The sequence below is a fragment of the Trichomycterus rosablanca genome, chromosome 17 (genome assembly GCF_030014385.1).
Source record: "Trichomycterus rosablanca isolate fTriRos1 chromosome 17, fTriRos1.hap1, whole genome shotgun sequence".
NCBI lineage: Eukaryota > Metazoa > Chordata > Actinopteri > Siluriformes > Trichomycteridae > Trichomycterus > Trichomycterus rosablanca.
This window is the reverse complement of record NC_086004.1, coordinates 16223844-16251305: the sequence shown is the minus strand read 5'-3', so window position 1 is coordinate 16251305 and position 27462 is coordinate 16223844. Positions and strand designations below refer to the sequence as shown.

At 39.1% G+C, this 27462-nt stretch overlaps 2 protein-coding genes across 4 annotated transcripts; both read left to right on the top strand.

Moving 5' to 3' along the window:
* Nucleotides 1-2247: 2247 nt before the first annotated feature.
* LOC134331876 (uncharacterized protein DDB_G0271670-like) lies at nucleotides 2248-8126 on the top strand. Its single transcript, XM_063013413.1, has 2 exons — nucleotides 2248-2272; nucleotides 7369-8126. The coding sequence occupies exons 1-2, from the start codon at nucleotides 2248-2250 to the stop codon at nucleotides 8124-8126; spliced, it is 783 nt and encodes a 260-aa protein (XP_062869483.1).
* A 7414-nt stretch (nucleotides 8127-15540) lies between these two features.
* On the top strand, nucleotides 15541-22327 carry LOC134331441 (uncharacterized). Of its 3 annotated transcripts, XM_063012863.1 has the most exons (10): nucleotides 15541-15606; nucleotides 15919-16029; nucleotides 16914-16955; nucleotides 19385-19420; nucleotides 19585-19774; nucleotides 19974-20088; nucleotides 20172-20428; nucleotides 20776-20981; nucleotides 21067-21226; nucleotides 21823-22327. In XM_063012863.1, the coding sequence occupies exons 5-10, from the start codon at nucleotides 19588-19590 to the stop codon at nucleotides 21957-21959; spliced, it is 1062 nt and encodes a 353-aa protein (XP_062868933.1). In that variant the 5' UTR covers nucleotides 15541-15606; nucleotides 15919-16029; nucleotides 16914-16955; nucleotides 19385-19420; nucleotides 19585-19587; the 3' UTR covers nucleotides 21960-22327. The 3 variants fall into 3 exon arrangements, with proteins under 3 accessions (XP_062868933.1, XP_062868934.1, XP_062868935.1); XM_063012864.1 differs by lacking the exon at nucleotides 15541-15606 and having other exon boundaries at nucleotides 15872-16029; XM_063012865.1 differs by lacking the exons at nucleotides 15541-15606; nucleotides 15919-16029; nucleotides 16914-16955 and having other exon boundaries at nucleotides 19397-19416.
* The last annotated feature ends 5135 nt before the right edge of the window (nucleotides 22328-27462 follow it).

The window sequence follows — 27462 nt, the reverse complement described above, 5'->3', positions numbered from 1 at the left end:
AAACAAAGTTGATTAAATCTGGTTAATTACGAGTGTCCGTGTTCTTATTCTTTCTCTACATAAACATAATTTACACTCTCAAATTATTATTATTATTACAAAATTTTTTATCTGGTATTGCAAAAAGTTTGAACTTTTGCTGAAAACACTGAACCTTTAATGGATTACACTAAAACATTAGCATATAAAACGTTTCCAATACAAAGCCTCTATGTTGAAGCAAATTAATCCTCCTTAAACCTCAGTAGACTGAAGCTTTCACTACAATATGCCATAAAGCTCAAAGGCAATCCCCAAAACCTGGCTTACAGAGATGTATTCACACCAAAGAGTTCCAAAATTGTATACAGAACAAAACTTATCGACACACCAAGAATGTGAATAAAAAAACTAGAGGAAATTAATCTGGATATAAACGATATTGCCAGGGGTCATGAAACTTCTCTTCCCCCATGGGACATCATCAAACCCCAAATAATCATGAACTTGGCAATAAATGAAACAAAACACCCATTCAAACATATACCTAAGCAACTTCCTAAATATAAGAGGAAAACCTTCATCATACATAGAAATATACACAGACGGCTCCAAATCCCCAGACCAGGTCTCAGCTGCAGGACCAACAAATAGCATTTCGCAAAGTATGAAGCTACATAAAGAGAGCTCGGTTTTCTCAGCACAAGCTCAAGCAATATCCATGGCACTAGAACTTATAGGGATTCAAAATCTTGTCTACAAGCCCTGGAAACACTATCTCAAGACCATCCAACGATAAATACAATTTTAGATCAAATCCAAAGACTGACCAAAGAAAACTTTAAAATTAAATTGTGTTAGATCCCAGGGCACATCGGCATCTGAGGAAACAAAGAGGCCGACAGGCTGGCATGTAAATCTCCAACCATACAACAACCAAAAAATAAACTATTAATTTTGGATACCAAACCACAGATCATGAAATACATCAGAAACAAATGGCAACTCGAATGGGAATCACAACACAATAATAAACTTCATTAAATATACCCCAATATCAGCACACACCACAAATCTATGCCAACTAACAGAATGGAGCAATCTATATGGACTGGAAAAAAAATTTCAATGATCCTGCTATGAATGCAACAAATGTGTTAACATGGAGTTAAACCATAAAATAAACAAACAAACACTAAAACATTAATAGATTACATGCACCATGAGAGTTGTAAGGCACTGATGGTAATGAAAGTTCATCAAAGAATACATATAGGAACTTATCAACTTGCAAGTAATTATAAGCACACATACTATGATTGGACTTTAAAAGCAGATTTGACAGTATGTATAATGCCCAAAGTAATGTAACTTGTGGGACTTATCTCCTTTTACTATCTGGCTATGTGATGCATCTGTTTAAGTCAGAATGTGTCTTTCTTCCTCTTTCTTCTGTGTACAGCCTTTACATCCATCTTCATAATTACAAAATACAATTAAGCTCGTTAACCAAAAGCCATTTCTTTGTACTTTTGGCAGTTAAAAAAAGATTCCAAAACATTAACAAATCACAGATTCTTGTTTTAGTGCAATTTACAGAATGTTCTAACTTGAAATGTTCTGAATCGGGTTTGTACATTAAATAAGGAGCTTGTGGACGTAGTGCAGGAATAATAGACAAAGATAGCAACACATACAGAGGGCAATGTTAATAGAATGCTAAACAATAGTACACACTTTAACTTCCCTGTAGAGTCTTTAAATAACTTGTTTAGAATGCTGAAGTGTTATTGCCTCTAAAATAAAGTCTCGTCATTACCCTGGTCAGAAAATTTAGAACAGTTGAATCAGTTTTGTCATATTGGGGACATGGTCTAACAGGTTTCCCCTTCCTGAAAGGTTATGTCTGTGTTTAAAATTGGATCTGCTAAATCATTTTCTTTTCCTTACTTTGAGACACTGTTTATATGAGGTACCATTTACCAAATGCCCTTTCTTAGTATAAACATTATTAAAGCTAAATCTTGATATATTTCTTTTTAAAATTGAAAATAATAAGAATAATCAAAGATTCCTTTTAAATACAGCATCCTAACTAGAAATATCACAGAAAGTTGAAAATATCACAGAAAGTTGAAACCATTAGTTATTTACCCCTTTTACAGAATTCATTTCAACAAACAGAACATTTTACTTATAATTCACTATATGAACATTCAAGTGGGTTAGGAGTATCTATATCAGCAGTAAAGCATGCTCTATATCAACATGACCGAAAAGGGCTGCTCAGCAAGTAAGAAGCCATTGCTCTAAAATCGCCACAGAAAAGCCAGGTTACAGTTTGCAAATGCATATGGTGACAAAGATCTTACTTTTTGGAGGTCTTTTGGTCTGATGAAACTGTTTTGCCATAATCACCTGCATGGTGAAAAAGAAGGAGGCTTGCAAGCCAAAAAACACTATCCCAAACATGATGCACAAGGGTGATAGCATCATGTTGTGACTGGTCCACCTAACAAAATAGATAGATAAAAAAAAAAAATTGTGAAGATATTAAAGCTAATGACATCAGCACGAAGGTTAAAACTTGGGTGCAAATGGGTCTTTCAAATAGCCTCAATGACCTCAAGCATATTTTCAAAGTTGTGGCAAAATGGCTTAAACTTTTGAGAAACTGGTTGATTCAGTGATTATTATTCTGACATTTCACATTTTTAAAATATAGTAGTGATCTTAACTGACCCAAAAAAGGAAATGTGGAAAACTAAGTTTAAATAAATTTTTCTAGCAATCATTTTCTAATATTTTAGACATACTTAGAAGTACCAAAAATTAATAGGCTGCTTGGAAATACTTAGGACAGGGCTGTTTTAAACACTAGTTCTACGCTAAATGCTAAACAAGAGAACAGAAAAGCAATCTATACAAATATTAATATTAACAAATATAAAAATACTAATTTTACTAATTGCTAAAAAATTAATTTTATAAAAAAAGTTAAGAAAAAAGTGTTTTGTGAATAGAGGGAATTTCAGTGGCTGCAGACAAATCAAACAAAAAGAAAGAGAATTCTTGAACCCTGAATATTATCAGCTTTTTAACTGAACTACTATTAAATTTACATGTTATATTAAGCCATTTCATCTATACATCCAGTAGGTTCTAGATACATGAGAAGTCACATAGTCTAAAACAGAAGTAGAACAAAAGTTAATTGAGAATCATATCCATTATCCTTTTCATATGCATGCTGATATTTTGAAGTCCCATCAATAATATGGGCCACATTTTGTCATACAGAAAATCACTATATATAAAAGCCTGCCTAGTAGATGTGCTCATTGTTAGGATTAAAAAATGAGTGATGTTGGTTATTTTCCCAAGGTACAGTGTATCACAAAAGTGAGTACACCCCTCACATTTCTGCAAATATTTTATAATATCTTTTCATGGGACAACACTATAGAAATAAAACTTGGATATAACTTAGAGTAGTCAGTGTACAACTTGTATAGCAGTGTAGATTTACTGTCTTCTGAAAATAACTCAACACACAGCCATTAATGTCTAAATGGCTGGCAACATAAGTGAGTACACCCCACAGTGAACATGTCCAAATTGTGCCCAAAGTGTCAATATTTTGTGTGACCACCATTATTATCCAGCACTGCCTTAACCCTCCTGGGCATGGAATTAACCAGAGCTGCACAGGTTGCTACTGGAATCCTCTTCCACTCCTCCATGATGACATCACGGAGCTGGTGGATGTTAGACACCTTGAACTCCTCCACCTTCCACTTGAGGATGCGCCACAGGTGCTCAATTGGGTTTAGTCCATCACCTTTACCTTCAGCTTCCTCAGCAAGGCAGTTGTCATCTTGGAGGTAGTGTTTGGGGTTGTTATCCTGTTGGAAAACTGCCATGAGGCCCAGTTTTCGAAGGGAGGGGATCATGCTCTGTTTCAGAATGTCACAGTACATGTTGGAATTCATGTTTCCCTCAATGAACTGCAGCTCCCCAGTGCCAGCAACACTCATGCAGCCCAAGACCATGATGCTACCACCACCATGCTTGACTGTAGGCAAGATACAGTTGTCTTGGTACTTCTCACCAGGGCGCCGCCACATGCTGGACACCATCTGAGCCAAACAAGTTTATCTTGGTCTCGTCAGACCACAGGGCATTCCAGTAATCTATGTTCTTGGACTGCTTGTCTTCAGCAAACTGTTTGCGGGCTTTCTTGTGCGTCAGCTTCCTTCTGGGATGACAACCATGCAGACCGAGTTGATGCAGTGTGCGGCGTATGGTCTGAGCACTGACAGGCTGACCTCCCACGTCTTCAACCTCTGCAGCAATGCTGGCAGCACTCATGTGTCTATTTTTTAAAGCCAACCTCTGGATATGACGCCGAACACGTGGACTCAACTTCTTTGGTCGACCCTGGCGAAGCCTGTTCCGAGTGGAACCTGTTCTGGAAAACCGCTGTATGACCTTGGCCACCATGCTGTAGCTCAGTTTCAGGGTGTTAGCAATCTTCTTATAGCCCAGGCCATCTTTGTGGAGAGCAACAATTCTATTTCTCACATCCTCAGAGAGTTCTTTGCCATGAGGTGCCATGTTGAATATCCAGTGGCCAGTATGAGAGAATTGTACCCAAAACACCAAATTTAACAGCCCTGCTCCCCATTTACACCTGGGACCTTGACACATGACACCAGGGAGGGACAACGACACATTTGGGCACAATTTGGACATGTTCACTGTGGGGTGTACTCACTTATGTTGCCAGCTATTTAAACATTAATGGCTGTGTGTTGAGTTATTTTCAGAAGACAGTAAATCTACACTGCTATACAAGCTGTACACTGACTACTCTAAGTTATATCCAAGTTTCATGTCTATAGTGTTGTCCCATGAAAAGATATAATCAAATATTTGCAAAAATGTGAGGGGTGTACTCACTTTTGTGATGCACTGTAATTATGATTGTAATGCCTTTATACTTTTATTTCAGGCTGGAGTTTATTTTGCACAGTCTAGACCTACACTATATTGCCAAATGGTTTTGCCTGACATTTGTTGGGCAGTCAATTATTCTATTTAAAAAATAAAGTTTAAATGATTATGAGAATCAATTAGTATACATTTAAATTTTAAGAATAAATCTAAATGATTTTGACAGTAAGATCATATACATTTTTGATTTTGAGAATAAAGTCAAAATATAATGCCCATAGTAACCTAATTTTGTTAAAATCAGGAAAGGTGAGGATCTGGTACAGTTTTTGTATAACTGGATACATCAGCATCAGTTATTGGTATAAAAATGCTGAAATGGCTATTTGTCAGAAACTGTGTTAATTTAGAAGAAAGAACCAGACAGCCTTTCAGGAAATTGTCTCTATTGTTGAAGCAGAACTTGTAGGTAGTGGTTAAGAAGCTCTCCATGCTTATCCATGCTTCTCTACAGCTCCTGGAGAAAACCCATGTGAATAAACCAAAAGGAAAGTTGGGAAAAGACCATCAAGATGCTTATCACAGAGGACGGGCTGGGTTTGATTGGCACTGGAATGGCAGGCAATTTTTGTATGCTCATTCCGTATGCAGATTATTCGGTGCACAACATTATCAAGTCGATCATATTACACAAATGGTGGTGCTGGTTGTGTAAAACTGATTGGAGACTCGACTACCCAAAAATGCATGAATGCTTCTGTCATTTTGTAATGTCAGGTTTTTGATCGCAAAAGGGTGTTTATAAGTAGAAGCCACGGCTAAAACTGTAGGCATTCATATGTGGTAGATTGACGCACCTGTATGCTAAAGCGCCCAGATGCAATTTGTTATGTTGCTGAAGAAAGTGTAAAGAGCCAGCCCAGTTTCCCTGAAAAATAACAGTCACCTTGAATTTTTTGTGGCGCCTCAGGAAACCATTTTCAAACATGTTTCCACAGCACAGGTGTAGGGCTCTTTTTGCTAGGCTGGTCCGGTCTCTATGGAATCTTAATAAAGTTGAATGCCAGGTTGTGGTGGAGAGTTTTGCCAGCACTTTGTTCTCCTGGTAGTAAGGAAGTCTGTTTGTGATAAACTTGTAAGTTTCACTAATGCTAAAACCACACTACACGACTTTCAAAGTGTTCAGATCGCTGTACAATTTACACTACACAACATGTTCTTGTAATCTTGCAACATTGGTATTATGGTTTGGTGTGGATGCTAAGGTTTCAAATACTGTAAAGCTTGTGTGTGCTGGTGCATTCTGATAAAACTATATTATGGCCCTGCCCCACACATTTACAGCTTCTCCCCTGGGTTTCCCATCACTCCGTATTTTGCATTCGCATTGGCTGTAGTTTGACACCGCACTCACTGCAAACACTTTTCTCACTACAGGATTTTGATGTGCCGACAGGTATTTAGCATGCTTGATATTTTTCTCGAATCACTGCCAGACAGGTCGCCGCCAGATGTGCCAGCTTGGAGGCAAATTTGCATTCACTTGGTGCTCGAAAATCGGCTCTTAATCGTTATGTGTGAACTATTCATCGACTTGAATTAATCTTGTGCTGGTAATTAGTAAAACATGTCCAGATTTATAGTGTTTTACTTTGTATATCTTGAAGTAGAGCTTGTGACATAAATCCCTGCTGTTGCCGGAAACTCATGCTACCAGCGTTCGAACAAAGTGTGTTTTTGTTTATATTTTACTTCAGCGCATTAACATATTTTTGTCTGGTAAAAAAAGCCGTTTTCTGTGACTACCAGCAGGATCCAACTTAAACAGCACTTCAACTCTTCATTCAAAGCGAATTTCTTTTTTATGGCTCCTGCAGCAGCTCTGTATCCCTGTGCTGAGTTTAGTGGTATGTTTAGTTACAAGCAGCACTGAGTATAAACATGCACTTATAAAAAGCATTATATTATTCTTCCTTAATGGAGAATATTAGGAATAATCCTAGATGTCTGTTTGAGACAGTCCAAACGTACTAAAAATGTCACTGAAACTGAATCTAATATACCATCTGACTGTACCAGCGATGATTTTTTAAAAATTCTTTAATGACAATATACAAAAAAATATGACTTACTAGTACTAGTACTAGTAGCACAATTTTAGAAATTACTAACTCAAATAGCCTTTCTATTGACCTGGTACTCTAAACTATAAGCTCATTCTCTACCTTACACTCAGCTAGCAATTCTAAAACACACTTTTAGCCAAACACTAAACACCCGTTGCTACATTAAATAAAGCAATACAAACTGAATACCCTGTGTTTCTTTTTGGAATACGCTACCATGCAAACACCACACCCATGAACCAATTGCCCAAACCCAGCCCCCACAGGTGAAAACAGGTTACACATCTTGGTTTGCACAACAATGGAGGCAAATGCAGGAGAAAGAGGACAAAGCCAGGGAAGAGGACAGGGAAGAGGACAAGCACGAGCACGAGCACCAGCACCAGCACCAGCAAGAGCACCAGCAGCAAGAGGACCAGCAACAGCACCAGCAAGAGCACCAGCAAGAGCACCAGCAGCAAGAGCACCAGCACCAGCAACAGCACCAGCAAGAGGACCAGCAAGAGCACCAGCACCAGCAACAGCACCAGCAAGAGCACCAGCACCAGCAAGAGCACCAGCACCAGCAAGAGCACCAGCAATCGCACCACCAGCAAGAGCACCAGCACCAGCAAGAGCACCAGCACCAGCAAGAGCACCAGCACCAGCAATCGCACCACCAGCAAGAGCACCAGCAGCAAGAGCACCAGCAAGAGCACCAGCACCAGCAAGAGCACCAGCACCAGCAAGAGCACCAGCAGCAAGAGGACCAGCAAGAGCACCAGCACCAGCAACAGCACCAGCACCAGCAACAGCAACAGCACCAGCACCAGCAAGAGCACCAGCAAGAGCACCAGCAAGAGGACCAGCAAGAGCACCAGCACCAGCACCAGCAAGAGCACCAGCAAGAGCACCAGCACCAGCAAGAGCACCAGCAATCGCACCACCAGCAAGAGCACCAGCACCAGCAAGAGCACCAGCAGCAAGAGCACCAGCAGCAAGAGCACCAGCACCAGCAAGAGCGCCAGCACCAGCAAGAGCACCAGCACCAGCAAGAGCACCAGCAAGAGCAACTATCACCGATGAGATCCGGGCCACTCTGGTTGACCATGTGATCAACCATGGGTTGAGTTTTCGTGAGGCTGGGCAGAGGGTCCAGCCTAATCTAAGCCGCTACACTGTAGCAAACATTATCCGGACCTTTTGGAATGAGAATAGGTAAGTAAACCTATTTTCTATACCGTACTACTGAACTCTCACAACTGAACTGTGTACACCACTGTACTACTGCAGTGTTGTGCCAGATCATTATTTACAGTAGCATTTCACTTTACACTAATAACCATTCACATCATGTTTCTGCAGAACTGTAAGACTACACCTTACTGGAGGAAGAAGACGGCTGTTCACCCCAGAGCAGGAAGAGGAAATCATAAACATGGTCAGAGCAGACAACAGCATACGCCTTCGACAAATACGACAATACATCATTTCAGACAGTGTCACATTTAGCAATATCCATTCCGTGAGTTTATCTATAGACATCAAGTAAGCATGAAGCAGATATACAGGGTCCCGTTTCAGCGCAACTCTGAACTGGTGAAGCAACTGCTCTATGAATATGTGCAGGTACACTATGCTATCCTCTCACTGGTACTGTAATCCATTGCTCTGTGCAACATAATATTGAGTATGTTGATGCATGCTCAATAATGACTGAAGAAGTCATTCGGATTGAGTGACGAAACGTATCTCTACAACAAACTTGTGTCCAGATGAACTGATTCAACTTTGTGGATAATATTGAGTACTTTGTATATTTAATTTTTTTGTAATGTTTGGTTTCAGAGGGTGATGGAGCTAGATGCAGCTGCTGTGGAACACAAGTTCCTTTACACAGATGAAGCTGGCTTCAACCTTGCCAAAACAAGGCGCAGGGGGAGGAACGTTATAGGACAATGTGCCATCGTCCATGTTCCTGGGCAGCGTGGTGGCAACATCACAATGTGTGCAGCTATAAGCTAGAAAGGTGTTGTTCATCATCATGCCACCCTTGGTCCCTACAACATCATCACCTTCCTTGAAACACTGCACAACATTCTTATTCCCCATTACCAGGGGGAGGGACCAGGGCAGTCCAGGATAGTTGTTGTCTGGGACAGTTAGTTTCCACCGGGCTGTTCAGGTCCAAAACTGGTTCACTGATCATCCACAATTCGTTTTGCTTTACCTTCCACCATACTCTCCATTCCTGAATCCCATTGAGGAGTTCTTTTCAGCATGGAGGTGGAAGGTATATGATCGGCAGCCCCACCAACGCATCCCGCTTCTCCAGGCAATGGAGGAGGCCTATGGTGACATTGATGAGGGGGCGTGCCAGGGGTGGATACGTCACTCCAGACGGTACTTCCCTCGCTGTCTGGCCAAAGAGGACATTGCTTGTGATGTAGATGAGGTGTTGTGGCCAGACCCAGACAGAAGACAAGATGCACCCTAATTTCTTTCCCTTTTTTTTCCTTGGAGTTACAGGCCTATTATATTTTTGTGTTGTAATGTTTTACAGTATATACAGCATGTTTGTTTCAGTAATGTTCATACTCAAAAAATAAACATTACCCTCATTGTGTTTTATTTTATGGTGTTTATTTACTAATTATGCATAAATAGCCTGTATATTTATGAAAACATATGTACATATGAGTACTATGACAGACTTTTACAGCAGACTGCTGAGTCCTGCACACTGAACACTCAAAAACCACAAGCTAGTAGTGTTTTGCATTTATTCCATCAGTGTGTAGTTGTCGTGTAGAAAAATATATTCAGTTGCTGTGTGTGTGTCGAGTTTGGATACCAAAAATACCATTCTAGCAAGAGTTTACAGAGCTTTGGGTGAAGTGTTTGCTTTGTCCAGAAGTGTAAGATATTCTGCATATTGTGTATGTCGTTTGGGCAGCTGTGTGTTAAGTTTAGACAAAAGAAGAGATAGTTCCAGAAATTGGGTCTAAGCGAACTAAAAAAACTGTAATCAACAAGGATAATCATCATCCATCTATCGTATCATTGTCATGTATACTTGACCCTGTTCCAACTCGTTTACTTAAAGATTAGCCTTGGATATGTACCTAAGTTTTTCAAATGCACCATTGTTAAACCCCTGATTCAAAAAACCTAATCTTGATCCAAATGTTCTGTCTAATTATAGGCCAATTTCTAACCCTCCGTTTGTCTCCAAGATTCTAGAAAAAAAGCAGTTTTCCAATAATTATGTTCTTGCCTGCACGAAAACAGTATTTATTAAACATTTCAATCAGGATTTAGACCCAACCGCGCACCAAAACTGCAATAATTAGGGTAGTTAATGATTTAGGACTTGCACTCTCTTGGTTTAAATCCTACTTGACTGACCGCTCTCAGTTTGTCTTTGTAAATAATAAATGCTCGGAAACTACAAAAGTAAAGTATCGTGTTCCACAGGGGTCAGTATTGGGACTGCTATCATTTACACTCTATATGCTACTATTAAGAAATTTTTTTTATAAACATGCCATTAATTTTCACTGCAATTTTCACTGCTACTGTATGCAGACGACACATATGAGCCAAAGCCAATGACATTAACACAATCAGTAAGATTTAAGATTGTGTAAACAACATAAAAGACTGGATGCTTTTAGACAATCAGAAAGTTGCTTTGAGACAATGTCACTTGTAAAAAGTGCTATACAAATAAATTTTACTATAATAATTTTTTGACATGTTGTAATGAGCCACCAATAAAATATATGTTTTTTGAAAATCCTGAACTCTTTCTCTTGTTAATTATAAGTTACAGTTATATTCAGTTGCTAAAACACATTTCCTGAAATTTCCTCTCCTTTTCTCAAATCAGTAAATACAAAACCCAAAATATAAGCTACATTTACAAAACCTCAGACTTGTCTTGCAAAATCAATCAACTCAAAACTATTTTATCTCAAATGACACACAAAACCAGCCAATGTATATACACTACGCAGTAGTTGTTACACACTACATAAAACATTGCAAAACACTGTGCTATTAGCATAGCAGGACAAATTATCTGTGGTGTGTAAACAATGACAAATACTGTGTTTAAATACTGTGTTGTGTTTAACCTTCGTGGCCTGTGTGTGCCATTTTTGCATTAAAATGCACTACCATGCAGAATGTGTTTTGTCAGTAAGAATGTGTTTAGAGTTTTGCAAAAAGGTTGAATCAGATATGAAATCTGTGTCAAACTATGTGAAAATTGTTTAGGGTTTTGTGAAAAGAGTGATTAATTCAATAAATAAGTTTTGGCAGTTGACAGATGTGTTTTAGCAATACAGAAAAACTGTAATAATAGAGAGCATAGGTGCATTGGGTAGTGCTGTTGCCTCACAGCAAAAAGGGCCTGAGTTTGAACAAATCCAAGAACATGCAGTTAGGCCAACTAGAGCTACTAGAAATTGCCCTAGGTGTAAGTGTTTCTGTGTGTTTACATCAGACCCACCGTAACCCTGACCAGGATAACACGAACAGACAATGAATAAATAAAAATTTATAATACCCAGTTAATTTCATTTACGAATCAGTAAGATAAGTCATTTAAGTTAACAAGATAAGTTAACATTTACCCCACATTTAAAGTAATTGTAATAAAAATCAATAAGTTGTTTTAAAGCTGTATGAGACCTATCATATAACATGATAGTTAAGAATCATAGTCAGGGTTGCAGCAGGAATGGTTTTCCTAGTTTCACTGTGAGCAATGCAGCAACACACCCTGGACAGGGCACCAATCCATCACAGGGCCTCGGCCACCCCTCCTCAGACACAGCCAGTCGTGTCTGTATGGCCGACAGCACTGCTGGGAATTCTAACCCTGGATTCCAGCAGTAGAGTGTTAGCGTATTTTACTTTTTTTTTTTTTTTTTTTATGCTGAAAATGGTCCATTAAATCTAACCATTACCATCACAAAAACTTTTTATTTTATATTTGAACACTTTAATTGTGTCTTGTGGGATTTAAGAGCTAATAAAACACTTAAATCTGGAACTGTTGATTAAATTCACACACGTGTGACTACAGTGGTTTAATTCAGGACCACAGAAAGTTCATGCACTCGCTATGAGGCAGTGGCATTGCAAAATTAATGCTCTTGTTCTGCCTACTGTGATAGTTGGTATTTCAAATAAGGTATAGTATAAACCCCTAAGACAATGTGTAAACGTCTGAAACAGCGAAAATGTGGTAGCAAAAATGAAAAAAAGTTTACTTTAAAAAACTTTAAAATAACATTATGAAAATAATCTTACAAAGAGCGTGCTTTAAAAATGAATATACAAGTAAAGTGAAAAGTAACCGGATTGCAGAAAAAAGAGCTCAAAGAAAATAAATGTATTTGTAATAAGTGTTTTTGTGTATGAACAGCAGCGGTAGGCGTCCGAATACTTTTGGTCATGCAGTTTGTGTTGCCCGAATACTTTTGGTCATGCATGCAGAAGTAGATCAACCTGCCCTTTAAAATGAATGGAAGTGAATAGGGCAAAAAAAATAAGTTGGAACAACGTCAATATCTTGGAAAAATTGCTGGACAAAAGAAAAAGCCAGACAAAAAACGGGTGTAATAATAATAACTAGAGGTGCATTTACTGAAGAAAATGCGAGTGTGATTGCAGCTCAGCAGTGGTAGGTGTCCGAATACCTTTGGTCAAGCAGTTGGTGTTGTTGGTGAAAACTTTTGGTGATGCTCTTTAAAACTCTCTTCATCAAGAAATTTTTACCTTTAAACTTCACGTTTACCTTAAACTCGACATGTGTGCAACTGCCGCTTGGCTTGAACGGTGCAGTAAAACGTCATAATAACGTCATGGAATAACTGTCAAATTTACTCTAAAAGTGTCCACATGTATCTGTGTTTAGGTGGATTTTTCTCCTGTTTCACTTTTAAACTTGTGTTATAGCTCAGGGTTCTGTGAAAGTGTAAGAGCCAGCTTTTCCGAGAGAGTCTAAAATGGGTATAAATGGGTATAAAAACGGGTGTGGCGGGTGAACATGTGTGCGTATCTAAAAGCTGTGTACAAGCCGCGTTGTCATCAACGGGAAAATTACAAAAATGAATGGAAATGAATAGGGCAAAAAATGGGTATTAAACGGGTGTGGCAGGTGAAATGTGTTCAAATTAACCACATTAAAACAACTATTATTCTTTCAGACAAATGCGTTGGGTTTTTTTGTTTTATTGTTTGTTTTTTAAAATGTTAATATTTGATATTTAGCTTAATTTAAATTAAAAACAATACCGCCTACACTTACTACACTGCAAAAAGAAACCAATACAGAGCACTTAGTTGTTGTAGTGTTAAACTGTGCTAGCCCACTACTGCTGGGATCCACAGCGGTGCCACTGGGTAGTCAGATGTCTACATACAAAATTGACTGGCTGTGTCTGAGGTGGGATGGAAAACACGAAATGAAAATAAATAAATGAATAAATCTATACAGGGTAAATACTGTACAGTGTGTGTAATGTAACATTATATCAAAACTTTTTTTTATTACTTTTTCAAGCACTAATTACACAATCGATCAGAAAATTGCTACATTATTACAGGAAATAATAAAACAATATACATGTAGGTGTGTTTAAAAAAAATTAAAACTACCCTAAAGCACTATACTAAACATTAAAGACATTAAAATTGAGGAACTACTGTATATGAAAGCTGTAAAAAATAATGCAGCACTCTAAAAACACTCTTAAAAACCCTAAACAATGAACACATATTGATTAAAAAAACCCTGGGTATATTAAAACAGTAGGTGAATTTCTACTACCTACAGGCATGCAAAACATTCAGATTATAAAGGGAACTTCATGGCTCTGTGGGTTCTTCAAAACCCTCGGAGCGTAGATGTTTGATTGGTACTTGCAGAAATCCGCTTCAGGTCCGTTCCACTAATTATGTCGAGATGCGAAGCACACGTGGAGGTCAGACACGCAATATGCGACCAAGTGAATACTGTAGATTAGTTTCTGCACACACAACCAAATTGAAATCGCAGATTCAAAAACATTACCTTGGCCGTTAGTAAAGCGTCAAAATTGTGATTATTTTGCTCGAGTCCAGTTTTACAGTAGTCTACTGCGATCAGCGTACTAAACTTAACTAGATTTTACTATAAATGCGAATAGATGCGTTGACGCTAAATGAGACAGTCAAGTTTCTTGAGCTTGTATTGACTTTCCAACTGCAACCTTTTCTTCTCTTCTACAACTCACCGACTGAATTCGCGCGTAGCTCTTCTTTATCCTGGGAGGCGTAGGCGTTGAAACAGGATATATTTTCCATTTTCCGCCACAAACCTTAGCCAATTCCCAGATAGCATACGGATGTGGGCCACTCCTGGCTGAGATATGGCATTGCTGGCCCACTGTCGGGACTGGCAAACTGCATGTGAGCCAAAGGTGGCCATCATATTGAAAACACACATTTGGCCCACATGTCCCAAAACACATCTGGTCCACTTCTGTTAGAGATGTGGCAGTGTTACCTACATGTGTGCCATAAGTGGCCCACATATAAAAAAAACTCATATGGCCCACAAGTTCCAAAACACATGTGGTCCACTTCTGGTAGAGATGTGGCAGTGTTACCTACACGTGTGCCATAAGTGGCCCACATATAAAAAAAACTCATATGGCCCACAAGTTCCAAAACACATGTGGTCCACTTCTGGTAGAGATGTGGCAGTGTTACCTACACGTGTGCCATAAGTGGCCCACATATAAAAAAAACTCATATGGCCCACAAGTTCCAAAACACATGTGGTCCACTTCTGGTAGAGATGTGGCAGTGTTACCTACACGTGTGCCATAAGTGGCCCACATATAAAAAACTCATATGGACCACAAGTTCCAAAACAGATGTACAAACCCTGTAAACCAACATAAATCAAAATAAAATCATTCAACGGAATCAAAGGAGTGTGCATTTAAGCCAAACTTCAAAAGAAATTGTTCTTAAATAATCCGCACCAACATATAAAACATGCTCTATATATTATATATATATAAGATTAAAATAAGATTAAAAGTGGAACAAAAACTTCCAAGCTAGTAAGGTGAGGGTATGTTTTAACCACACACCGTACATATATAGCCTGAGTTTAATCACAAGAACCAGCAGTGGAATTTATTAACGCTACATGGGCTGAATCTCAAACAGCACCCCCTTCCTACAAAGTGTTCTATAGAATACACTAGGATCGGTGGGCTTGTAGTGCACTACAGGAGTTGGAAGGTATTCAGCCACAAAGTGAGAGGCTGCTTCAGCCTGACAATATGATCTGAAGATGTAAAACAAGACAATGCTGTAAAAAAAGTAAATAATTCTGCATCAAATATTATTTAGAATGTTTTACCTTAGCATATCATGCAGCTCTATGATTGTAAAATAACGCACATATTGGGAACACAGCCGTTGAACCGAACGCGCATGCGCAGCACAAGGCAACGTTGATTGAGGAGCAGAGCAGCAATTTCTGACGCCCAAACTGGTAAGTGAATAATTTTATGGTTTACCTAGCTAGCTGTTACTATTTATTTATACTATTACTATCTTAAACAAAACACGAACAGCATTTAAAAAAACAGTATTTAAAAATCGCATTTACAAGTGTTATGCTGAGTAAAACAGCCGGGTGTAAACAGCAACAGAAACACCACTTAAACAAACTGAGGTCAAATAAAAAGTCGTGATATTGGTTCATTTTACGCGAAATATTTGTGTTTGTTTTGTTTTATCTGGTTATATACAGCATGAAATATTTGGATGAAAGTCAGGACTGATTGACAGTTTACCTCAACAGGCAGGTTATCTACAATACACACAGCTAACAGCTAACGGCTCATTTACCTCAGGACTGCACTGCAATATCGTTCTGCATGAAAAAATACAAGCACATCGATATTTAGTCAAGGTAATCCAACATGCTTTAGAATTACGAAAATATAAATGTTGGTATGTTTAAATCAAACGGGGATTATAAAAACCATAATATTAACTTCATGCAGGGTAATATTTTAGCTGAAGTTACTGTATTTTGACGAGGATTTCATGTTGGAGGTTGATAAATGAGTGAACACTAGTGCTAACTATAAGCTAAAATTAGCTCCCGCGCGCGGGAAACAAGTAGCTAATACAAAATAATGAATATAAAATAATTATTCATCATTAAGTGCTGTTAAATCCATTCTAATTTCTGGCTCACTAGAAAACAACTTGTCTTTCTCCAAAAGAGTTACTGTCAATTTGGAAATTCCAAAATTAATGTTTTGCACAGTCACATACCTTTCTGCACTAACCAGTTGAAACAGATTCTCACAGCTACAGGCTAAACCAAATTTAGCTTTCAGTAACCATAATTATAAAAGCTTGATTGATTTACATGTTAAAATTAGTTATTTCTGTTCATTTGTGTAAACGTTCTCTCTGTGTAAACTAATCTTTAATTTCAGTGAAATCAGTGGGTCAGAAACATCTCTATCTTAAGAGGCTATCTAAAAAGCGCACAAAATAATAAAATACGTTTTATTTCCATCTTGCACAACGAAGTATTTATTTGTTGCCTATGTGTTACTGCACCATCACCATTAGATGTATGGAAACAAAGTCAAATGTGTATGTATTATTAATGTGTCATCATATTATACGATCAATTTTTTACCATCATACGTTTATTCAGTTTTCAGCTTCTATACTTTATTGAATAAATAAACGGTACAGTGATCCACAAACCAGCCAACTTTGTTTCAAAGTTCATTAGTAAAGTGTTAATACTACATTTTTTCTTTTCCCTTTCAGAGCATCTGACTGGAGATATTCTGAAGAGCAGAAAAAAAAACAGTTAAGTGTATAATGGAGAGACATTGGTGGAATACAACACGCAGCAATTTAAGGAAGAAAGCTAAGAAAAGGATCGATGGTTTACTAGAATCTTTGAGTGAAGAAGATGTGGGCGGAAGTTTTGGAGATGTTTCCTTAGTGTCCCCCAAAAACTGTGCGATATGTGTGTCAGGGAATAATGGGGCTAGTATGTCATCTTGTGACAGTTCTGACGATGATGAAGATTCTCCCAAAGATGATTTAGCAGGCTGTTTGAGAGAGTGGGCAACTTGTTTTAGTATTTCGTTGGTTGCGTTGTCTGCTCTGCTGTGTATACTGAAAGCTCACCATCCATCCTTGCCCAAAGATGCACGATCATTGCTCAAAACACAAACTTCATACAATGTTGCTTATTTGGCTGGTGGATCATTTTATTACTTTGGTGTGTTGAATATGTTCAGTGGGGTGTTTGAAAAACTGTCATCTTTTGTCCCAAATCGGCACACTTTTAAGTTACAGTTGAATATTGATGGTCTTCCGATTTTTAAAAGCTGTGCTGTGCAATTCTGGCCAATTTTAGGAATGCTTAAAGGCTGTACAAAGAAGCCTGTTTTGATAGCCATATTTTGTGGTAATTCGAAGCCTCGGTCATTGTCAGAGTACCTGAAAGATCTGGTCAGTGAATTGAAGTCAATGAGTAGTGGGTTTGTTGTCAGTGGTAAAACTTTTTACTTGACATTGTCCTCAGTTGTTTGTGATGCTCCTGCTAGGGCATTTATTAAGGGTATTAAATCCCACAATGGCTACAGCGGCTGTGACAAATGTGTACAGTCTGGTGTTTATATCAGCAATCGAATGACATTTCCTGAAGTGGATGCAAGACAAAGAACAGATGTGTCTTTTGCAAACTTAGAGGATGAAGACCATCATGTGCAACCTTCTCCTCTTTCTGAAACCACTGTTGGTATGGTCAGTGGTTTTCCACATGACTACATGCATTTAGTGTGCTTAGGCGTGATGCGTCGCCTGCTGGACTTGTGGATGGGCAATGGTGGCCCCTTGCATTGCCGGATTTCATCTCAACAGGTGTCTTGCATCTCAGAAAAATTGATTGCTCTGAGGCCTAATATACCAACAGAATTTGCCAGAAGACCTAGGGCGCTTTCTGAGCGGTTACGGTGGAAGGCAACAGAGCTACGCCAGTTTTTACTGTACACAGGTCCAGTAGTTCTGAGAGATGTGTTACCTACTGAGATTTATCAGAACTTTATGTTGTTATCTGTGAGCATCTACATCTTGGCAAGTCCTTCATATTGTTTGTTGTTGAATAGCTTTGCAGAAACTTTGCTGGTGTCATTTGTTGATCATTTTGGGGAGCTCTATGGTCATGAATTTTTGGTTTATAATATACATGGGCTGATACACCTTTGTGGTGATGTAAAGATTCATGGCCATTTGGACCTTATATCAGGGTTTCCTTTTGAAAATTACCTAAAACAATTTAAAAAAAATGGTCCGGAAGCCTAAATACCCATTGTCCCAAGTCATACGAAGACTTTCAGAACTTAATTGTTCCACAGATGTTTCTTTGCCCTCCCCTAGAACAGCATTGAAAATGCAGCATTCGGGTGGTCCTGTCACTCAGACCTTTGAGGGAACCATTTGTCAGTTTAAAGAGCTGGTAATGGATGAGTTCATCATTAACACATCAGAGAGGGATTGCTGCATTACAGTGAATAGCAAAATTGTCTTGGTACAGAATATCATTGTCCTTGAGGGAGTGAAATACATTGTCTGCAAAGAATTCAGGCATGCCACAAAGGTTTTTGACTATCCTATTGATTCAACAGATTTAGGAATTTGTTTTGTGTCAGATCTCTCTTCTACTCTACTGTGCCTTAAGCTTGAAGGCTGTATACGGAAGTGTGTCCGGTTACCTGTAGAGTCTGGTTTTGTCGTCATTCCGCTTCTACATGCAGAGTCCTCCTAAATATTTGAGATATTGTGACCAAAAAAGTTTACTTAATAGTGATATATTCCAAACAAGAGCAACAGGAATAATGATATAAAATGAGCATAAATCTAGGGTTATCACTTGATTTTTGGTCACAATATTCCATTGAATTAAAAGGGGCTACTTTACAGTTTACTGTGTTTTTTTTTATTTTATTTGCAATGTTACATAAAGCTGATCTAATATGTAGTATTGGCTGCGTGTGCCACCCTTAGCGTATACTAAATATCATATCAACAATATTTTAAACCTGCAAATTGTAAAGAAGCCAGTGTCTGAGTGGCTAGCAGAGTGTAGCAAACATGTAGAAATGAAGGTTGAGCTGTAGGGTTTAGTGACTGACTTGTATATAGGTTCATCCTAATTCTTTGTCTGAAATATGCAGTGGTAACAGATTTTTATTTATTTTTAACTGTGATTCATGGTCTCTGTGCAGACAGACCGAGTGCTGACTGACGGGCTCTTAGTGTATGTGAGTTTGATTTAATTTCAGCTATTACTGTTTGTTGTAAATGCTATCATTACAATTTCATTGACGTTACTGCTTATTGATGCCAATACTTATCAATATTCTTATTAATACTACTCTCCATAATTTATAATTGTCTGTGTGTGTGTGCTTGCTTTTATTTTTAGATAATGTATTATATTGTAGAGTTTTTACAAACAAACGAAGTTGCAGTTGTCCCATCAATTTGGGTTAAAAATGGAATGTGTCAGTGGCCGCTGACATATAAAATGAGTGACATCATGAGAGCTACACGGAATCAAGAGCAGCCTGGAGACCATTGGGAGTCATACAGTATAAAGATTTTATATACAACTGGTATGTACATAAAGGATTTATTTGCAGATTGATGGAGTTTAACTCTGGTTAATACTTGTGGAGACGTACCTCCAATTTAATGTACATTGTAGAAATTTTTTTGCATTGTGGGAATGGTTTCTTCTGTCTACAAGGAGTTCAAACTGTACTTGCAACTCATTTAACAAAATTTGCCCTTTTTTCCTTTGTTTCTCTTCAGACAACTATAACAGTGCACGTTTGAAACTCCCTGAGGCAGAAGCCATGACCGACATCCACACAGCGGAAGAAGATCAAGATGACACGATGGCAAAAAAATCCAAGAGAAAAAAAATGTAAATGAGTTAAAAGTTATTTTCCTATATTGTAATGCTTGTCATTTAAAATAATTTAGTTTTCTATGTATTCCCCTCACAAGACCCAACAAAAGACTTCTTGACAGTGAAAGTGATGATGAGCTCCCTATCAAAAAGAGCAAAAAACTCCCACCACCACCAGTAATAAAGTATCCAAACCCAGGATTGGCTAGCTCCAAGATTCAACCAAGACCAGTGAGCCCCGAGACCGGAGGTGGATCGGCAAGCCCCGAGACCGGAGGTGGATCGGCAAGCCCCGAGACCAGACGTGGAACATCTCAAAGCAGAAGATGGCCGTCTCAGACTCATGATTTTGCATGTGAGTAATTTTATAACTTGTTTACAATATGATGTTCTAAGTCAGTGTTCTTGTTACTGTTTAACTTGATGCTTTTATTCTGAGCGACTTACAAGGTTACTTGTATTACAGATAGGTCAACATGTTAGGAGTCTTGCCCAATGAGTGTAGCACAGTGTGGTTACCCAGCCTGGGAATCAAACCCCAGATTTCTTTCAGTCTAAATTAATATGAATTTCACTGCTTTTAATTACTGGGTAAATAGTATTAGCATGACCTAATGACATTTATATACAGTTTATTTAAATCTGCCTATATCCTAAGTCTAACCCTTTCTGTTATCATGTATTGTTCTTATTGTTTTTCAGCTGTTCTACATCATCTACTGATAAAACAAGAAATGGTCATAGACCAATTGAAGATCATCCTGAGGACTGTTCAGGCTATACAAGGAAGTACTGGAGGTCCAAGCGAGCAAGATTTTGATGAAGGGGCACTGCCGCTTACGGATCTTGAGTCACTGCTTGATCTAGAGAATGTTCTGAAAAATGAACAAGAGCTCAAAAACAAAATGGTAATAATACATTTTACGTCTTTCTGACTTTTCTTGATGAAATGTCTGTATCTTGGACACACAGTTAGTGCATAATTGTTTGCAGATCACTGCTTTGGGGCTTAATGGAGGGGTGGACCTGAAGGATACCGTGTGGCGAATTATGAAGCGAACTGTGACTAACTCTTTGGCCAAGAAGTTGAACTGGCGGGGCATAAATGGGAAAACGGCATTCAACAGCTTGTTACTAAAAGATGTGATTGCTGGTAAGTGCTGTATTGTACTACTGACTTGTTTGGTTACCATTAACTCTGATTTCTTTGAAATTGACTTAATGCTTTAAAGTCACAATGTTTCTGTGTGATAAAAATAGTGTACTTCTTGCCCACTTTTGTTCCACTATAACTTAAGGAATGAAAAAATAGAAATTAAGCGTTTAAGCAAAAGACTAGCTTTTATATTGAAATGCATTGTTTGGTGTGTGAAGTAAAATGATGTGGATTTGTTAAGATGTTGACCCATTTAAAAAGTTATGAGAAGTTGTCAGTAAATCAGAATGAGATTAAAAGAAAATGTCAGCTGTGATAAATGAAGTGTTCAATTCAGTGTGAGTGTGAATAGGTTAATTTCGCATGGTTAACGTTTTTCATTTTAAAAAGGATAAAAGGCAACAACTATTTTAAACACTTTGTTAAAATGGCAGATGGATTTAAATTAAAATTTTGAGCTCAGTAGTGCATTTATGAGAGTCATGTTTCCAATTTCATTTGAAATTTATTGATAAAATTCTATAATAACACTTGCTTTAATAAGTATTATAATCTCTGTTTTTTGTTGTTGTTTGTTTGTTTTTTCCATAAAGGAGCTGTTAGAAGAAATCGGCTCACCAGACTGGCAACAAATCAAGAAATTGAGTTCTACATAAGAAGATGGCTACATTTAGCAATAGACAGAGAAGGAGGGAGGAGGTTACGGCAGGAGAGACGGTCTGTCTTGTAAGGTCCCGCCCCTCTTCTTACCATTTGTAGCTCTCTGGTCCTACTTGGATGCTGTCTATGCAACGGACAGAAGGAGAGAATTTCTCTTTGTTAACTTTGGACTGTTTGATTGTTAAAGATGTTGGTGCTGTTTGCAAATATTCACTTGTTCCTGAGTTTCATTCTGACCATTGTATTGGATGGAGAAGAAGAGAGGAAGTTATGGCAGCATCCTCTTTTTTTGTCAATTTAGTTATTTTTGGTTTTAAAGAAACACAAGTATTGTGTGCACTATGATTTCAGTGTTTATTTTAAATGTTTACTGGACAGGGCAATGGAAAGAGAAAGCAGGACAGTAGTTTGAATGTTAGATTAAATTGTTTTGCACTATTCCAGTGTTTGCTTCCATTTTTTGCTTTCAGATGGCATTGAAATAGTATATAATATATATATATATATATATATATATATATATATATATATTATATACTATTTCAATGAAATTGCATCATATATATATATATATATACAGTGTATCACAAAAGTGAGTACACCCCTCACATTTCTGCAAATATTTTATTATATCTTTTCATGGGACGACACTATAGACATGAAACTTGGATATAATTTAGAGTAGTCAGTGTACAACTTGTGTAGCAGTGTAGATTTACTGTCTTCTGAAAATAACTCAACACACAGCCATTAATGTCTAAATGGCTGGCAACATAAGTGAGTACACCCCACAGTGAACATGTCCAAATTGTGCCCAAAGTGTCAATATTTTGTGTGACCACCATTATTATCACTGCCTTAACCCTCCTGGGCATGGAATTCACCAGAGCTGCACAGGTTGCTACTGGAATCCTCTTCCACTCCTCCATGATGACATCACGGAGCTGGTGGATGTTAGACACCTTGAACTCCTCCACCTTCCACTTGAGGATGTGCCACAGGTGCTCAATTGGGTTTAGTCCATCACCTTTACCTTCAGCTTCCTCAGCAAGGCAGTTGTCATCTTGGAGGTTGTGTTTGGGGTCGTTATCCTGTTGGAAAACTGCCATGAGGCCCAGTTTTCAAAGGGAGGGGATCATGCTCTGTTTCAGAATGTCACAGTACATGTTGGAATTCATGTTTCCCTCAATGAACCGCAGCTCCCCAGGGCCAGCAACACTCATGCAGCCCAAGACCATGATGCTACCACCACCATGCTTGACTGTAGGCAAGATACAGTTGTCTTGGTACTTCTCACCAGGGCGCCGCCACACATGCTGGACACCATCTGAGCCAAACAAGTTTATCTTGGTCTCGTCAGACCACAGGGCATTCCAGTAATCCATGTTCTTGGACTGCTTGTCTTCAGCAAACTGTTTGCTGGCTTTCTTGTGCGTCAGCTTCCTTCTGGGATGACGACCATGCAGACCAAGTTGATGCAGTGTGCGGCGTATGGTCTGAGCACTGACAGGCTGACCTCCCACGTCTTCAACCTCTGCAGCAATGCTGGCAGCACTCATGTGTCTATTTTTTAAAGCCAACCTCTGGATATGACGCCAAACACATGGACTCAACTTCTTTGGTCGACCCTGGCGAAGCCTGTTCCGAGTGGAACCTGTCCTGGAAAACTGCTGTATGACCTTGGCCACCATGCTGTAGCTCAGTTTCAGGGTGTTAGCAATCTTCTTAAAGCCCAGGCCATCTTTGTGGAGAGCAACAATTCTATTTCTCACATCCTCAGAGAGTTCTTAGCCATGAGGTGCCATGTTGAATATCCAGTGGCCAGTATGAGAGAATTGTACCCAAAACACCAAATTTAACAGCCCTGCTCCCCATTTACACCTGGGATTTTGACACATGACACCAGGGAGGGACAACGACACATTTGGGCACAATTTGGACATGTTCACTGTGGGGTGTACTCACTTATGTTGCCAGCCATTTAGACATTAATGGCTGTGTGTTGAGTTATTTTCAGGAGACAGTAAATCTACACTGCTATACAAGCTGTACACTGACTACTCTAAGTTATATCCAAGTTTCATGTCTATAGTGTTGTCCCATGAAAAGATATAATGAAATATTTGCAGAAATGTGAGGGGTGTACTCACTTTTGTGATACACTGTATATATATATATATATATATGATGCAATTTCACCTGTCTTCGATAGAAATCAAGGTTAAGTATCCTGAGTTCAAAAATTCTTTCATTCCAGTATCCTGTGTGAAGGCCTGTAAAGACTGCAACAAAAGTGAAATTGCAGAATATACTGCTTATTAATTGCTAAAACACTGCATGGTTTTTCCCAACAGCTCATTGCAGAAAAATGTGTTCAGGACTCATAAATTTAGCAACAATAGTGAGTTTATTATTATGCATTAAGAAGAATTTCATATCAAGTAGACTTAACATGCTGTAAAAATAAGTACATGACTTAAGAGTGTAAAAAGTGCTATGAAATGGTGTCTATATGACCATGTCTGCGGCCCGGAGGGGTCTGCCCAAGTGCCGTCAATCCATCCGGCAAGTGAGCCGGATGGAAATGGGGAATGTGGGCCAGATCTGGGCCAGAATCATTTTACTGTCTGAAATGAGTCTGGTGCAGACCTGTTCCAGATATGGCCCACATCTTGTGGTCAGCTTCTGGTCCAGATTTGGCCCAGTTGTGTGCTTCACTTTGGACTGACGTGTGGCCCTAATCTGGTGCACATGTGGCCCAAATCTTGGAACTGGGAGTGGTCCGCCCAATCGCCGTCCATCCATGTGGCAAGTGGGCCAGATGAAAATGGGGGATATGGGCCAGATCTGGGCCAGAATAATTTTGCTATCTGGGTTGTAACCCCTAGATGGTGTAATAAGTTCAGTTTTGGCAATAACATCCTGGGGCTCCCCACAAGACCGAATAGTCGTCTTTCTGAGATTTATTTATACAAAAACATAACATTTATAAAAGCAAGTTAATACATGTAATTTAAAATGACTTTGAATCAAAAAGGTCTAGATACCAATATCCTAGATTAAACGGATTTAACGTGGCGTAACTAGGAGCTCATGGACCCCAGTGCAAAAAAAATATTGGGCCCCCTCAACAAATTTCATATATATAAGTGGCGGCTGCTGGTCTTTCAAAGAGGGGAAGCTCATTGTCGGCTTACATCATAAAATTTGTCAAATTATTTATACATAAATTCTGCCCTCTGTTCCTTTTCAAGAAAATGGCCTGTGATCCTATCGTACCAAGTAGGTGTCTTTTCCAGGGACTTGACCAGTGTCCTGAAACAAATACTATGAGTGTGTTTTATTTACACAATGAACAATGGAAATGGTCAAGTAATTTCACCAAGCAAATACCAAGAAATGGGTTGCAGTTTGTCTTTCGACTTCACTCGCAAAATCTGCGATGGGACTAAAGCTCCCAGTAATTAAATCACGTGTAGATCTAAAAATAGCTGTCAATCAACGGGATTCAGCCTTTCGACTGATCCTCCAATCATCTTGCAGAAGCTCCGCGTCCAGACCCGCCCACAGCTCCAATTCACCCTCAGAGACGCTCAGCGTCCGGGGGCGGGACAAAATCGTGGCATTTATCCAATGACCGGCGAGTTTCGAAGCAATGAAAAAAACTTTTCCATGCAGTCCCATTGAAGTGAATAGACACTCAGCTTCTACGGGCAAATGCATTGACGCTACGGGAGTTAACAAAATCGAGTCAGTTGATTTGTTATAAATAGCTGATTCTAAACGAACTCGTCTTCGAGATGAACGTGTTCTAACGCATTTGTAGTCAATGAAATGTTAACACAACTGTACATATTTGACCATTTAATTTTTGACATTTTAGGGGAAGCTGAGCCTCCCTTGCAGTCTTAGAGAAATCGCCACATATATATATACAGTGTATCACAAAAGTGAGTACACCCCTCACATTTCTGCAGATATTTAAGTATATCTTTTCATGGGACAACACTGACAAAATGACACTTTGACACAATGAAAAGTAGTCTGTGTGCAGCTTATATAACAGTGTAAATGTATTCTTCCCTCAAAATAACTCAATATACAGCCATTAATGTCTAAACCACCGGCAACAAAAGTAAGTACACCCCTTAGTGAAAGTTCCTGAAGTGTCAATATTTTGTGTGGCCACCATTATTTCCCAGAACTGCCTTAACTCTCCTGGGCATGGAGTTTACCAGAGCTTCACAGGTTGCCACTGGAATGCTTTTCCACTCCTCCATGACGACATCAGGCGGCTGGCGGATATTCGAGACTTTGCGCTCCTCCACCTTCCGTTTGAGGATGCCCCAAAGATGTTCTATTGGGTTTAGGTCTGTAGACATGCTTGGCCAGTCCATCACCTTTACCCTCAGCCTCTTCAATAAAGCAGTGGTCGTCTTAGAGGTGTGTTTGGGGTCATTATCATGCTGAAACACTGCCCTGCGACCCAGTTTCCGGAGGGAGGGGATCATGCTCTGCTTCAGTATTTCACAGTACATATTGGAGTTCATGTGTCCCTCAATGAAATGTAACTCCCCAACACCTGCTGCACTCATGCAGCCCCAGACCATGGCATTCCCACCACCATGCTTGACTGTAGGCATGACACACTTATCTTTGTACTCCTCACCTGATTGCCGCCACACATGCTTGAGACCATCTGAACCAAACAAATTAATCTTGGTCTCATCAGACCATAGGACATGGTTCCAGTAATCCATGTCCTTTGTTGACATGTCTTCAGCAAACTGTTTGTGGGCTTTCTTGTGTAGAAACTTCAGAAGAGGCTTCCTTCTGGGGTGACAGCCATGCAGACCAATTTGATGTAGTGTGCGGCGTATGGTCTGAGCACTGACAGGCTGACCCCCCACCTTTTCAATCTCTGCAGCAATGCTGACAGCACTCCTGTGCCTATCTTTCAAAGACAGCAGTTGGATGTGACGCTGAGCACGTGCACTCAGCTTCTTTGGACGACCAACGCGAGGTCTGTTCTGAGTGGACCCTGCTCTTTTAATACGCCGGATGATCTTGGCCACTGTGCTGCAGCTCAGTTTCAGGGTGTTGGCAATCTTCTTGTAGCCTTGGCCATCTTCATGTAGCGCAACAATTCGTCTTTTAAGATCCTCAGAGAGTTCTTTGCCATGAGGTGCCATGTTGGAACTTTCAGTGACCAGTATGAGAGAGTGTGAGAGCTGTACTACTAAATTGAACACACCTGCTCCCTATGCACACCTGAGACCTAGTAACACTAACAAATCACATGACATTTTGGAGGGAAAATGACAAGCAGTGCTCAATTTAGACATTTAGGGGTGTAGTCTCTTAGGGGTGTACTCACTTTTGTTGCCAGTGGTTTAGACATTAATGGCTGTATATTGAGTTATTTTGAGGGAAGAATAAATTTACACTGTTATATAAGCTGCACACAGACTACTTTTCATTGTGTCAAAGTGTCATTTTGTCAGTGTTGTCCCATGAAAAGATATACTTAAATATCTGCAGAAATGTGAGGGGTGTACTCACTTTTGTGATAC

Excerpts from the sequence above, each read along its gene's own strand:
- LOC134331876 (XM_063013413.1), top strand. The coding sequence starts at position 2,248 with ATGACCGAAAAGGGCTGCTCAGCAA. Across the intron at positions 2,273-7,368 it reads CGAAAAGGGCTGCTCAGCAA|GCAAATGCAGGAGAAAGAGG; the intron begins GTAAGAAGCCAT and ends ACAACAATGGAG.
- LOC134331441 (XM_063012863.1), top strand. The coding sequence starts at position 19,588 with ATGTATTATATTGTAGAGTTTTTACAAACAAACGAAGTTGCAGTTGTC. Across the intron at positions 19,775-19,973 it reads AAAGATTTTATATACAACTG|ACAACTATAACAGTGCACGT; the intron begins GTATGTACATAA and ends GTTTCTCTTCAG. Across the intron at positions 20,982-21,066 it reads AAGAGCTCAAAAACAAAATG|ATCACTGCTTTGGGGCTTAA; the intron begins GTAATAATACAT and ends AATTGTTTGCAG.